Raw genomic sequence first — 12,085 nt, forward strand, 5'->3', positions numbered from 1 at the left:
TGAGTGAATGGGTCAAATGCAGAGAAAAACAAGTAATTTCCCCATGGGGATCAATAAAGTATCCATTATTATTATTATTATTATTATTATTATTAATAGTGTGGGGAAGTTTTCTTGGCACACTTTGAGCCCCCTTGGTACCAATTGAGAAATTGTTGCCCATGTTGATCAAGATCAAGACAGTTTTGAAGCCAAACCAGCAGTACAGCATACCTAATGAAATGCCAGTGAGTGTGTGCTGGAATACAAATGTTACCTATAAAACTAGTCTACGAGACCTACAAACTTGTTTAAACAAGCCAGAAAAGAAATACCTAAGCTTGAATGAACAAAGAATCTTTCCTGGCACCCACAGACATTTTCACAAGTCAGACTGTCTGTGGTTAATATTTCATTTTGGTCTGATGTTAAGTCATCAAGAAAAACAGAAAACTACAAGACCACAGTATGTTTCAGACTTTCAAAAGTGCATCTACAGCGTTTCCTCGTTTGTCCCACTGCTAGTGACACTGCCGTGATTACAACAGACTGAGAGTGACACCTGCTGTCAAGCAAGTGTAAAAATACTGACGGCCCCAGTGGTGGTCCTCAGCCTCCTAGAAGGTGCAGCTATGGTAATCAAAGGTGCGTCTTGAGTTATAGCATTCAATAGATTCTCAGAAAACTTGACCTCTGATCTTGAGGTCACTGAGTTTTAAACGTTTCTAAAAATTTTAATAGATACACCTGTGGTATCAATTTGCAGAAAGTAGAACAGAAAAACATCCACTGGATTTCACAACACATTTTCACCTATAAATGACATAAAAGTACTTTTACCTTTTCAATGTATTCAGATTACCTATTGTTATTTTTTATAAATCCAGATGGCAATTGGCAATTTAAATGTACATAAAGGTTCTCTTTCTAATACGATAATGTAACAACTAAGTAAAATAAATGTGCCACTGCAGTCATTCTTCAGCTTTCTTCACCAATATCATTTAAACCAAAGCTTACTAAAAAGGACGTGGATGGTACACATGAAGTTGGGTAAAAAATACTGACGGATCTGAAATACAAATATTTGTGCTTCTTTGGATTCTGACCCTATATACATGCGTCCTGCCAGCTCACGTGCTGTAGGTGCCACCCTTTTTGTACAGCTGAGTCTACTCTAATAAGTACTACTCTAGTAAGAGTATTTAAGGCTAGAAAAAGGGGATCTGTAGAGCCGCAGAGCATTTTTGTTTCGCAGCTAGTGAGCTGTGTGTGGTGGCTGCTTACTCCTGCTCTGTGGGCAAGTGTGTGTGTTTTGGTGATTTAACCTTTTTGACTTTTCTGATTATTGACCAATTCCTGGGTTTGTTTGTTTGTTTTAACCTTTTTTTAAAGGTGACAGCAACTTGTCTGTTTCTTTCAGTTTAATTAGGAACAAAAATATTAATAAAACCTTTTAATTTAAGAATTCTGACTCCACATCTCCTTTTGTTTTTTTTTTTAACCCGACACCTTTTGTGACTTTTTAACAAATGGAATATAACATGTTATCAGCATAACACCACGCCATCTTCAGACTTATTTACATCTGTCAGAAGTGGTGCCAGTGGTAAACCTGCATGCTGTTGGGCTCTGAGCACAGGTCCTGCTAAAGGACATTGAGCCCTCATGATACCATAACGGAGTCCAATCCTTTCATTCTGATTCAGATGGTCTGTTTAGGATTAGCCTGCTCAAGGTCATTGTAAGGTTCTGCTCCTCCTGTTCCTCCATGCATAAAGGAGCAGATACCGGTCCTGCTGCTGACGGTCCTGTAACAACCTCCCTCCTGGTATCTGCTCTAGATTTGAGACTGTGCTCAGAGACAAACCTTCTCAGAATGACACATATGGATGTGCCATGTCGCTAGAGCCGGACTACCTGTAACCTGAATGGTCTGTGGCCACCGCCACAGACCGTTTTGTTTTTGTTATCTCGATCTCTGAAGTTTAACTGACTATGTCATTGTCTTCATGACTGTTTCACTCATTTCTTTAGGGTTTAATTGAGACGTGTCTATAAAGTAATGATGGTTTAAGGTTCCTGCAGCATAGTTCATTCAAGCATTCAAACAAAAAAATCAATTTGCAGAAAATCCACACTCAAAGTGCCTCACACACAGTCACACACAGTCTCTCAGATCACACGCCACTGACCTCAGCTGTGTTTTAAGTTCATTAAAGCGTGGCCTCTTGCTGGGATCGTACGACCAACACTTTGTCATCAAGCTGTAGAGAGTAGGAGGACACTGAGGGGGCATAGCCAGTCGCTCGCCATTCTCTATCCTGCCTATGACATCGTTGTTCTTCACACCCTGGAAAGGCTTGATGCCATACATCAGAATCTCCCACATGCAGACACCTAAAGAAAGACAAATAACGTGAGTGAGAATGAGACAGCTACAGCCTACAGGGGTCGTAAAGCAAAGACACAAAGCAAGGGTAAAACAGAAGCAGACTGGAGCGGGACAAAACTGAAGCAGCACAGACTTAAAACATACCAAACATCCAGACATCACTGGCTGTAGTAAATCTTCTGAAGTTGATGGATTCTGGAGCCATCCATTTAATAGGCAATTTACCTTTAGATGCTGAAAAACAGAAATGAAGAAAACTGTGTCACACTTCACTGATCAGGTCTGCTGTGAATAATAATGGAGCTTCTCTCTGCCGGATCACAAAGAAAGTAAGACAAAGGTGGCGATGCTTTTTTACATACCTTTATAATAAGAGCTATCCTCCATGTATCGCGACAGCCCGAAGTCTCCCAGCTTCACACAGTCGACCGTTGATACCAGCACGTTCCGCGCTGCGATGTCTCTGGAGACGTCAAAAAGGAATTAGAGGAAGAGAAAAACTCACTGATATAATTTTTTCTATTCAAATTCAGTGGTCGCATTCATATCTAACATGCGTTTTCTTTTTTGACAGAACAACAGTGTTTCAGTCCAGTAGGTGACAACGCCACCTACTGGAATTATATTTATTTAGTAATTATGAATATTTTGCTATATTATTTCTGTATGGCTCTTTCCTACCTGTGTACAAATCGTTTGCTCTCTAGATACGCCAACGCTGTGCTGAGCTGGTAAGAGTACAAGATGAGAGTAGCCAGATCCAGACTGTATTTCCTCACCTGAAGAAACGACCGAAGCTGTGTAGAAAAACACAGGGAGATACTATATAAATAAAGCTGAAACGAAACACAATGAGAAAACAAACCAGAAAGCATATACATGAGTTAATGTATAACACCCATAATATTTAACCCTGGGGAATGTGAGGAAATAACTGACAGAAAAGTGTTTATCATCTGATCTGTTCTTAAACAAACACACAACAGGGTTACAGGTCTCAAAAACTCTGATCTAATTTATAGTTTCCAGTTTTTAAACAAATATAGAAAACAGCAGGGCTCACATACCACATGCACAGGGATGTAACTGTGCTTTACACAGATGCAACTTATACATATTCTTATTAGTGTCATACCTCTCCAAATGTACAGAGCTCCATGATGATCCAGACTGGATTCTCAGTGATGACTCCCATCAGCTTCACTATGTGAGGATGATCAAACTGACGCATGGTCACTGTAAGAAACACAAGAGGGAGGAGTCAAACAATTCCCCAAAAAGAAACCTTTTTTAAAAACTATTTAGAGGGTACTATGATTTTACTGCTATGAGGTCAGCATCTTACGTGCTTCTTGGAGAAATTTTTCCCTGACACTGTCTGATGTTGAGTTTTTGCACGTCTTCACTGCCACAGACAGAGCTGGGTTCTCCTGCAGGAAACGCATCCAAACAAGCAAAATCAGCATCATTTCAACACCAACACGCACCATATTCACTGTCTGCTCCACAGAAGTCACAATCAAACTCTAAACAGTTTGCAGTTTTCACTAAAGGGCCTTTAAAATAAATACTGTTACCTATTAAATTTGTTCTACAAGACCATCCCTTTATGCTTCTCTGGTACAAATGCTTTGACTGTGCTATGTGTCGTTACTGTGATATGACTGAATCAGTTTAGCCTCTCTTGAAAGTGAGTGTGCAGAGAGAGCGCGAGAGAGCAAAGACAACAAACGTACCGGGCTGATGTAAATTCCTTGGTGGACGTCTCCGAACTGACCCTCGCCTATGCAGCGTCCCAACTCGATACGATCCCGCTGAATCTCATAGTCCCGCGCTGGATGCACAAAATAAACACGAACACACACACACAGATGAAAATGAACAGAGTAAGCCTTCAGATCAAAACATACACAGATTAATGTCCACACACTGGGCTTGCATTAACCAAGCTTGTCAGAGCACTTTATAGTATTTTTACAGCCTGTCTAAACAATCTGTAGGTTAAACAGCTTAAATACGCATGTTTGAGGTTAGTTTCAGACCGCACCATGGAAATAAATTGAATTCTGTCAGATGCAATATTTCAAAAATCTGACCTACTCTGACAAGCTTGAATTTATAAACAAGCTCACCATCAACAGCATGCAACAAGAGCATCAGCAAACCACAGCCAGACATGCCATGTAACACAGACAAACAGGAGCCAATTACAATGAGCATGAATTTCTATGTTGATTCAAATGTAATATGGATAAAGTCAGGTGGTATATGGTGAAAACTCTCAAAAGGCTCACAGGCCAACAGAAAACCTGTTGCTTTTGCTCGGGACGCAGATCACTGGAGCTGTAGCAGCTCAATATTCTTTGTGTTTTCTGTCCAAAGTGGTTGGTAAAAATGAGTTTTTTTAATCTTTTGTTTTAGGTTGGTCTGTGAGATGCAGGCTGTTGAAAGCTGACGTTTGCTCATGACACTGCTGACCTGACTTTGTCCATGTAATAAGCTTATGAATAAAGCACACGTGAAGCCATAAAGGTCACTTTACTGTATTCTCTGCACTTTTATGACAATCATGGCTGTTCAAGCACATGGGCGACTTTTAGAGACAAAAGTTTCTGGGCAGTAAAACGTAGCAGCGATGACCTCAATGTGGAAACAGGCTGCATGAAAAAGGGAACCCTAATTATTGCTTTTGCTCTGTTCTCTGCCTCTAAATGTCACCCGTGTGGCTGACGCTTTCAAAAGTCCAGTGTTAAATAATGCAGTAAGACTATCCTGTTTGTTAGTAGTCTGGGTTTAAAATGTTCCAGCGTATAAATGTATGCATCTATTTAAAGCCGTCCCTCTCACTGCACTTACTCCTCCAGGCAAAAATTGCAATAAGGAGGATGCTCTGAATCAACTTGCCTGGTTACAAAAATATTTCTGAACGCCTGCCATGTTTCTGTTACTCTGAGCAGTGAATAGTGTTTTAACAGCGGTCGACTGTTTATATTATTATTGATTTTTCTGCAGAGTAACCTAAGCTCATTCTCAATTTGTTCCACCTTTTAAACACAGACAAAAACAAGATCCAAGTCCATTTGGGTTGTCTCACTTCTGAAGCTACCACCAGTTTAGCAGAAAGTCACAGCACATCACACATGAGCAGAGGGGTGTTTGGTGGTGGGGGGAGGAGGAGGGGGGTCAAATCAACAGGGTAGAGGTACAGACAGAAACTTTTTTTTTTTCAGTCACAAGCAAATGTAAAAGGGTCACAACAACCACCAAGTCAAAGTGCCATCACAGTACAACCAGAGTTATGGTACTTTTTCAATCATTACCTTGGTCTAGTCCATAGTATTCTGGGAAAATGGGTTAGTGATAAGAGACAGAAATAGCTAGCTGTGAGTACAGAGAGCCACATGTTGTTACTGGAGTCTCTACTAATTAGGTCAGTGTTACTTCAACAGCTGCAGCGAGTGTGAGTGTAACAGTGATGCTGATGGATTAGAGCTACTGTAAGTCAGAAACAGTGTTATCACATTAAATAACTAATAGGTAAGACAAATAGATAAAAACCTTCCACTGTATAACTGCTGCAGTGATTCATATGTTTTGGTGGTCGACAGGTTATTTAACTCTATTTAACCTTAACTGAGTAGCTTTTAATGTCTTAAGAAACCATATCAGAAAAAAACATCCCGGGGTCTTTAAAAAGCTGTTACTCAGTTTCAGGGTCAAGCTCCTTGCCTGCTTCAAGCAGATTATTAAAACTACTAAAACTGGGTTAAGAACTGTTCAACGGATTAAAACCTGGAAGGACAGCTGTGAAACATCACCAGAGGAATGTGGTCAGGAGAAAAAAAAATCTTGAATATGATGTTTAAAAGTGAAAGTAAGAGCATTTCCACACGCACAATGTGAAGAGAACTCAAGGGACCAGTGGTAGTGACTTGCCAGTGAAGCTAATTTGAAAAAAGGCTTCAGTTTGGTGGAGAGCACAAAGACTGGACTCTGGAGTAATGAAAAAAGGTCATGTGATCTAATAAGTCCAGGTTTACCCTGTTCCAGAGTGACGGGTGCATCAAGGTAAAAAGAGAGGCAGATGAAGTGATCCATCAATCACGTCATTGTTTTGCTTACTATAACAGTCCGTGGGCGCACTGTTATGATCTTGGGCTGCTTCAGTTGGTCAGGTGTAGGCTCTGCAACATTATGTGCCCAAACAATGAGGTTAGCTGGATCTACTGAACGACCTGACAATGTCAGGATTCACTGGGATCAAAGCGGGAAAGAGCAAGCCTAAACCCTGATAACAGTCTTTGGGATGTGCTGGAGAAGGCCAGTCCAACTCTTCCATCGTCAGTACAAGATCTTGGTGGATAATCAAAGGAACACTGGCTAGAAATAAATGCTGTGATATAGCATACAGGCCCGACAAGCCCACAGCACATGTCATCACTAGCTATATTAGAAAGGTGCAAGTTACAAAGCAAGCAACTTGCTAGCCAAATAGTGAACTGCTTGGAAACCTGCCGTTAACACAACCAAAATACTTATTAGCACACTCAAACTACCCAAGTACCAACATAAACAGCTGAACTTGACCTTTTTGGAGAAAAAAAAACAAAAAAAGCTGAATGAGCCACTTGCAGTTCTGATGCAAACGAATGTTTCAATGCTTTTTGAGATTAGTAAAAAGCATTGCTGCTGTAGTTATTACTTTGGTACTGTGTTTACATGTGTAAGTCCAGAAGACTGAACTACAAAACTATAATTTATGAATGATCAAAAAGCAAAGCCATGTTGGGATTCAGCTGCATTCTGCTTACATGGAACGAGTGCTTACGATATTCAGGCAACATTTTATGGCAGCTTGAACAGGCAATTTGTCAAAACAGCTTAAAAAGAAAATACACTCCATCTTCCCATCCCACATTAAGCTGATACTGCCCGTCTACTCTGCCTTCTTATGCTGCCTATTCACCACAGCCACACAGCATCGAATTCAGCTTAACATGAGTCTTAAGCCTGGTTCACAGGCATCGCTCAGCAGCAACAGCAGCACAGCAGAACCTCTTCATATATATTTCTTATTTATTCAGCAATGTTTTAATTAATGCAAAGAACTGTTCAGCCTCCATGTATGACACACAAGGTCAGACAAATGCCTACGCTGATGTCTCATACTAAAAATATTACCAGCCTTTCACACTGAGTGCTATCACGGGAGGAATCAGTCATTTGTAAATGTTCACTAAAAATGCAGACAATGCGCGCATAATACGTCAAAAGAATCTGAGGAAGCTGCGGCTCTTGCCAAATCTTGTGGGAACTCGTGAAAATAAATATAGACTGCGAGTGTAAAAATACACACAGAATATGGTCGAAGTGGCTTCCCCCTTTTAAATAATAATAATAATGTGACCATGGAAAATGTGATCATTCACACAGGAGTCTGACCAGATCAAAAACCTCTTGGAACATATCTAACTGCACTCAAATTCATGCTTTAAAATTATGTCAAACAAAGGAATCTTTACATCAGGTCTGCAAGGTGACTTGATTTAATTTCAAGTGCTGGGTAAACTATTTAAGAATAAAATAGTGTGCAAACGTCTTGAGCTACCCATTTTTCTTTATATTGTGCTTCCAATGATCCAGACTTTCTTGTCTGGGTGATTTATTTATTTTTTATTTACTTTATTTTATTAAATTGTGGGCATTAGTTCTCCAGGCTTTTTGAAGGTCTGACCTATGAATGATTCAAGCATAAAAAGGCGCCCAACTAAAGGGATGAGCCAGTGTTGTGTTTACACAAAAACACAACTTGATCTATTACAAAAACACAAAATTTGTTCCCATTTTATTAGTTGAATCGATGAACGATAGTTGAACGATAACACAGTTTGAGAGGTATAAAAAAGAGAGCTGTTAGCCAGAAACTTTGCATATATTGGTATGGTGTGCAGTGTGACTTCAAGAAATTTGAGGAAACTGGACAAGTTGATGACAAAAGAAGTGGCCTAAGCATATGCAGCTAATGAGCAGTTTTTTAAGAAAGCAAGCAAAGAACCTCAGAGATCCATGAGACCCTTGAGTTGAAGCCTCATGAGAAATGGTGTCAGTGGAAGGATGGCTGTAAAGATTCTTAAGGGAAACAGAAATAAGGGTGAGGTACGCCAAATTACTCAGAAAACTGACTGAAAATCTGTGACAACAGGTCTGATGGAGCGATGAATCTAAATGTGAATTGCTGTTGATTTTTTTGAGATAGTGTAGTAGTGAAGAGTAGACAGGAAAGCAGACAGAGAAGACGAGGAAGAATCCTGTATTCAGCCTTGCAGAATATATGGTCATCCTGAACTACATTAGCACCCAGTATTGCTAGAGTCTTTTTCACCATACAGCACCATCTGAAAACTTGTATTTCCATGTATGCATGTTTCAATAAATCACCGCTCCCATTTTCCAGTTTCAAATCACAGTATATACAAATGAAGGGGTGGCTCAAGACTTTTGCACAGTACCGTATACCAAGACAAATTAAATAAAATACAAAGATTTTCACAAGTGAACGTGTGCTACAGTAAAGAGGTTCCTGACTCCAATCTCATCCAAATTTAACTCCAAAATTCATCTAAAATGCCACCACACTCAGACAACATGCCTGTTCATGGCTTTTAATCTTCATCTATAATGAAATCAACAAAAAGAAACGGTGAAGTAGACAGAGTGTAAACAAAGTCCCTCTATAAAATGCCTCTGATACAAGTCTGACACGGTCCACTGATAGCGCAGACACAAACAGCTATCACTGCCTCGCCACTTGTCACTTTAGCTGCCCACAACATTTATGGGTATGTGTATCAGCGTATGTCTACTTACTCGAAGGCATGGTGTAGGTGTCCTCCTCGTCTATGATCTCAGCATAGTCGTCTGTTTCTGCAGAGCAAAGAAAAATCAGGATGAGAAAAAGAGCCGAGAACAAATCAACAAGTTCTGAGCTGATGACAAGCTTGCATCTAAAAATCACTACAAAGTTCTCGGTATCAATGATTTAACTGTATAACATGCCACCATGTCTAAGACCTTCCAACATCACTAAATAACTGAGTCCGGTGAGCACACCTTCACCGAGACAAAGACTGCAATTTGCAACATTAAGAGATGCACCATGATCAGAAAGAGCTACCTTGCCAAAAGCCCGTCACCATACCCGACTCCAAACACATGCACAACAACTGAAACGTTCGTGTACTACAGTGTGGCCTCACACAAGGAGTGACACGGAACAATTGAGAGGGAGAGAGAGAAGAGGAAAGGGGAGGGATGGAAATATTCTTTCTTTCCAGAGAAACAAGCTGGAGAAAAACAGGTTTAGTCATGGAGAGAACTAATACAGAGTCGAGCAGGGACAGAGAGAGTTAGAGAGATATTCTCCACACATACGGCAGCCTTAATGAAGATACAGAGCAGGAATTCCACTGTTACTAATGAAGGAGGTTTAAAGAAAATGCAGTTTACCATCGCCACTAATGTGACCTGCAGAAGCCACAAGCAGCATGAAACACAAACACCGGGGGAGAAACATGGAGAGAAGCATTAGTTTTACCGTTAATGGCTCTAAAAGGTCTTTTTTAAAATGTCATTTTAAGTACACGTGAATGAATCTGAAGTCAGTCGACAGCCTGAGCAGAGACAGAGTGACAGTGACTAAAGCTCTCCACCAAGACATCTGGCCAGACAAGGACTCTTCACTGCGCACACAGATGAGGCTTTATGTGGTAACAGCACTCGCACACATATCTGTGAACCCTTTATCTAACTCTTAGCCATCACTGTCATTCATGACATTTAGAGCAGAGGACAGAGAAGCACAGTGACAGAGGAGAAATGGACTGGCTAGCAAGAGGAAGCACGACGGGGGGGGGTTATACCTGAGACGCAAACTGCTCGAGTTCGTACTCCGTCCATCCGCTTTTCCATCCGCTTCTCATGGTTTGAAACTCTGGACCAGAGAGAAGAGAATTATTTTGGGGATTTGGCTCACATTGTCTTAAGACAGAATGAGCTGCTATTTGCAGCTACGAAGACAGCGGCGCAACGAGGGAAACGAAGAATCCTCCCACATCCTGTCATGTGTGCTTCTTCAAGTGTCAAACATTAAAAACCAAAAAGTTTCTAAAGTTTACAGAGAATATTATATTTACCTTATAAGCAATTCAAGAATCCATGGATTTGAGACATGTTTATGCTCACTTTAGAAGATAGCTTGTTTTCACTTAACACAGCCCTGAACGAGCATAAAACAAATTAGTAGACTTACTTTGGTATAGATGGCAGAGCTCTGTCTCCCTCTGCAGAGACAAAATCCACAATTTAATTGGTCACAGAGCAGACTGACTTCATGCTAGAGCTACGATTTCACAATTTCTTTGTAGCCATAGCTATTTTTAGGAAACACTAGCCAGACACCATCTGGTTAATCAAAGCGACAAGCATAAAGCCTCACTAGTCACAATCAAGACTCCACCTCAGTCTGAGAGATGACTTGACAGCGATTTCAATGCGGTACTATTTACAGTGTTTTCTTTTTTTTTAAGCTACTGTTAGGATAGAAACAATAGAAACATGACCACAATCATCATCTTTGCACAATCTTACCGCTACAAAGCTACAAAAAACAAACAAACAAAACCCAAACAAACAACAACAACAAAAAAGTGAAACATTAGACTATAATATAAAATCTGCACAGCTGAACGTCATACCTTTGTGGACCCTGACGATGAAGGAGTGAGTAACTGAGGAGACGAGCCGACAGTAACCGTCAATCAAGTCGGCCATGTTTTCTGCCGTAGTCAGCAATGCTGTAGTGACAGTGAGGGGCTATACACACACACCCACAGAAGGATTAGTGTAAGAACGGGACAGAGAGCTACTTCACAGTGACACAACGAGGGCTTTATTAGGAAGAAGGCCTCCTATTAGTGCGTGCACACACACACATACAGTCCCATATAGACACATATCCCTGCTCCAATACTGTGGCAGTGACACGTTTTCTGTAAGCCTGCTGCAAACACACAGTCAATATGAAACTCAGGCTCCTCTCCTTTTTCCTGCAGCTCACCTAGTTTTTCATGCGTTTTAATATAACTTGAACTATTATGTTTAAGTAATTCTATACACAGTCTATTTTATAAAGTAAACAGTGACATTAGCATTCATCAGCTGGATGGAAATAATCTCTGTGACAAGTGTGATTTCATCAGCAGCCAACACAAGCAGGAAAACAACATCCACTTATTGGCACAGAGACTTTGCATTATATGCATTTTCAGTGAGAATGTACATGAGCCACATGTTTGAGAGGAAACGCATACAAATAAGTGTAACTCAAATTTAAACAGCAATAGGTTATATTTCACATTGTAACACACACAGAGAGCCAGGTGAAGAGTATACAGGGTGTGTGTTTTTACCTCAGGAGCTCCGGCCACGTTCAGCTGCAGCATGCCTTTCCTGTCCTTCTCGTCCAAAGCAGAGTACTGGATGGACTGCACCTGATTAAAGTTAGCTAAGTGTGTGGGCTGCAGAGACAAAGGCAGAGTCACAGTCATTAAATACATCTGGAAATAGTCAAAAAGAATCTTTAGATATTTAAAGCCTAAGAATTATAAGAAACTATTCTGCATTATATCCTGTAACGTTTCAAGCAAAAATGAA

General features: G+C 40.4%; 1 protein-coding gene across 7 annotated transcripts in view; it reads right to left on the reverse strand.

The window, feature by feature from the left end:
- Positions 1–12,085, reverse strand: part of LOC308404976 (focal adhesion kinase 1-like) — a 64,851-nt gene that overhangs the window by 25,762 nt on the left and 27,004 nt on the right. For 5 of the 7 annotated variants that reach the window (XM_080895317.1, XM_080895320.1, XM_080895319.1 and 2 more), the window contains 13 exons: positions 11,842–11,949; positions 11,128–11,245; positions 10,683–10,713; positions 10,294–10,364; positions 9,881–9,898; positions 9,242–9,298; positions 4,111–4,208; positions 3,720–3,804; positions 3,510–3,610; positions 3,056–3,171; positions 2,737–2,837; positions 2,519–2,608; positions 2,175–2,379 (listed from right to left, as the gene is read on the reverse strand). In XM_080895317.1, the coding sequence (XP_080751443.1) occupies positions 2,175–2,379; positions 2,519–2,608; positions 2,737–2,837; positions 3,056–3,171; positions 3,510–3,610; positions 3,720–3,804; positions 4,111–4,208; positions 9,242–9,298; positions 9,881–9,898; positions 10,294–10,364; positions 10,683–10,713; positions 11,128–11,245; positions 11,842–11,949 (1,199 nt within the window). The remainder of the gene's footprint in view (positions 1–2,174; positions 2,380–2,518; positions 2,609–2,736; positions 2,838–3,055; positions 3,172–3,509; positions 3,611–3,719; positions 3,805–4,110; positions 4,209–9,241; positions 9,299–9,880; positions 9,899–10,293; positions 10,365–10,682; positions 10,714–11,127; positions 11,246–11,841; positions 11,950–12,085) is intronic. The other 2 variants (XM_080895318.1, XM_080895323.1) reach the window with 1 other exon arrangement.

This window comes from Rhamphochromis sp. 'chilingali', assembly GCF_963969265.1.
Source record: "Rhamphochromis sp. 'chilingali' genome assembly, chromosome: 11".
In the NCBI taxonomy this organism is placed as follows: Eukaryota; Metazoa; Chordata; class Actinopteri; order Cichliformes; family Cichlidae; genus Rhamphochromis; species Rhamphochromis sp. 'chilingali'.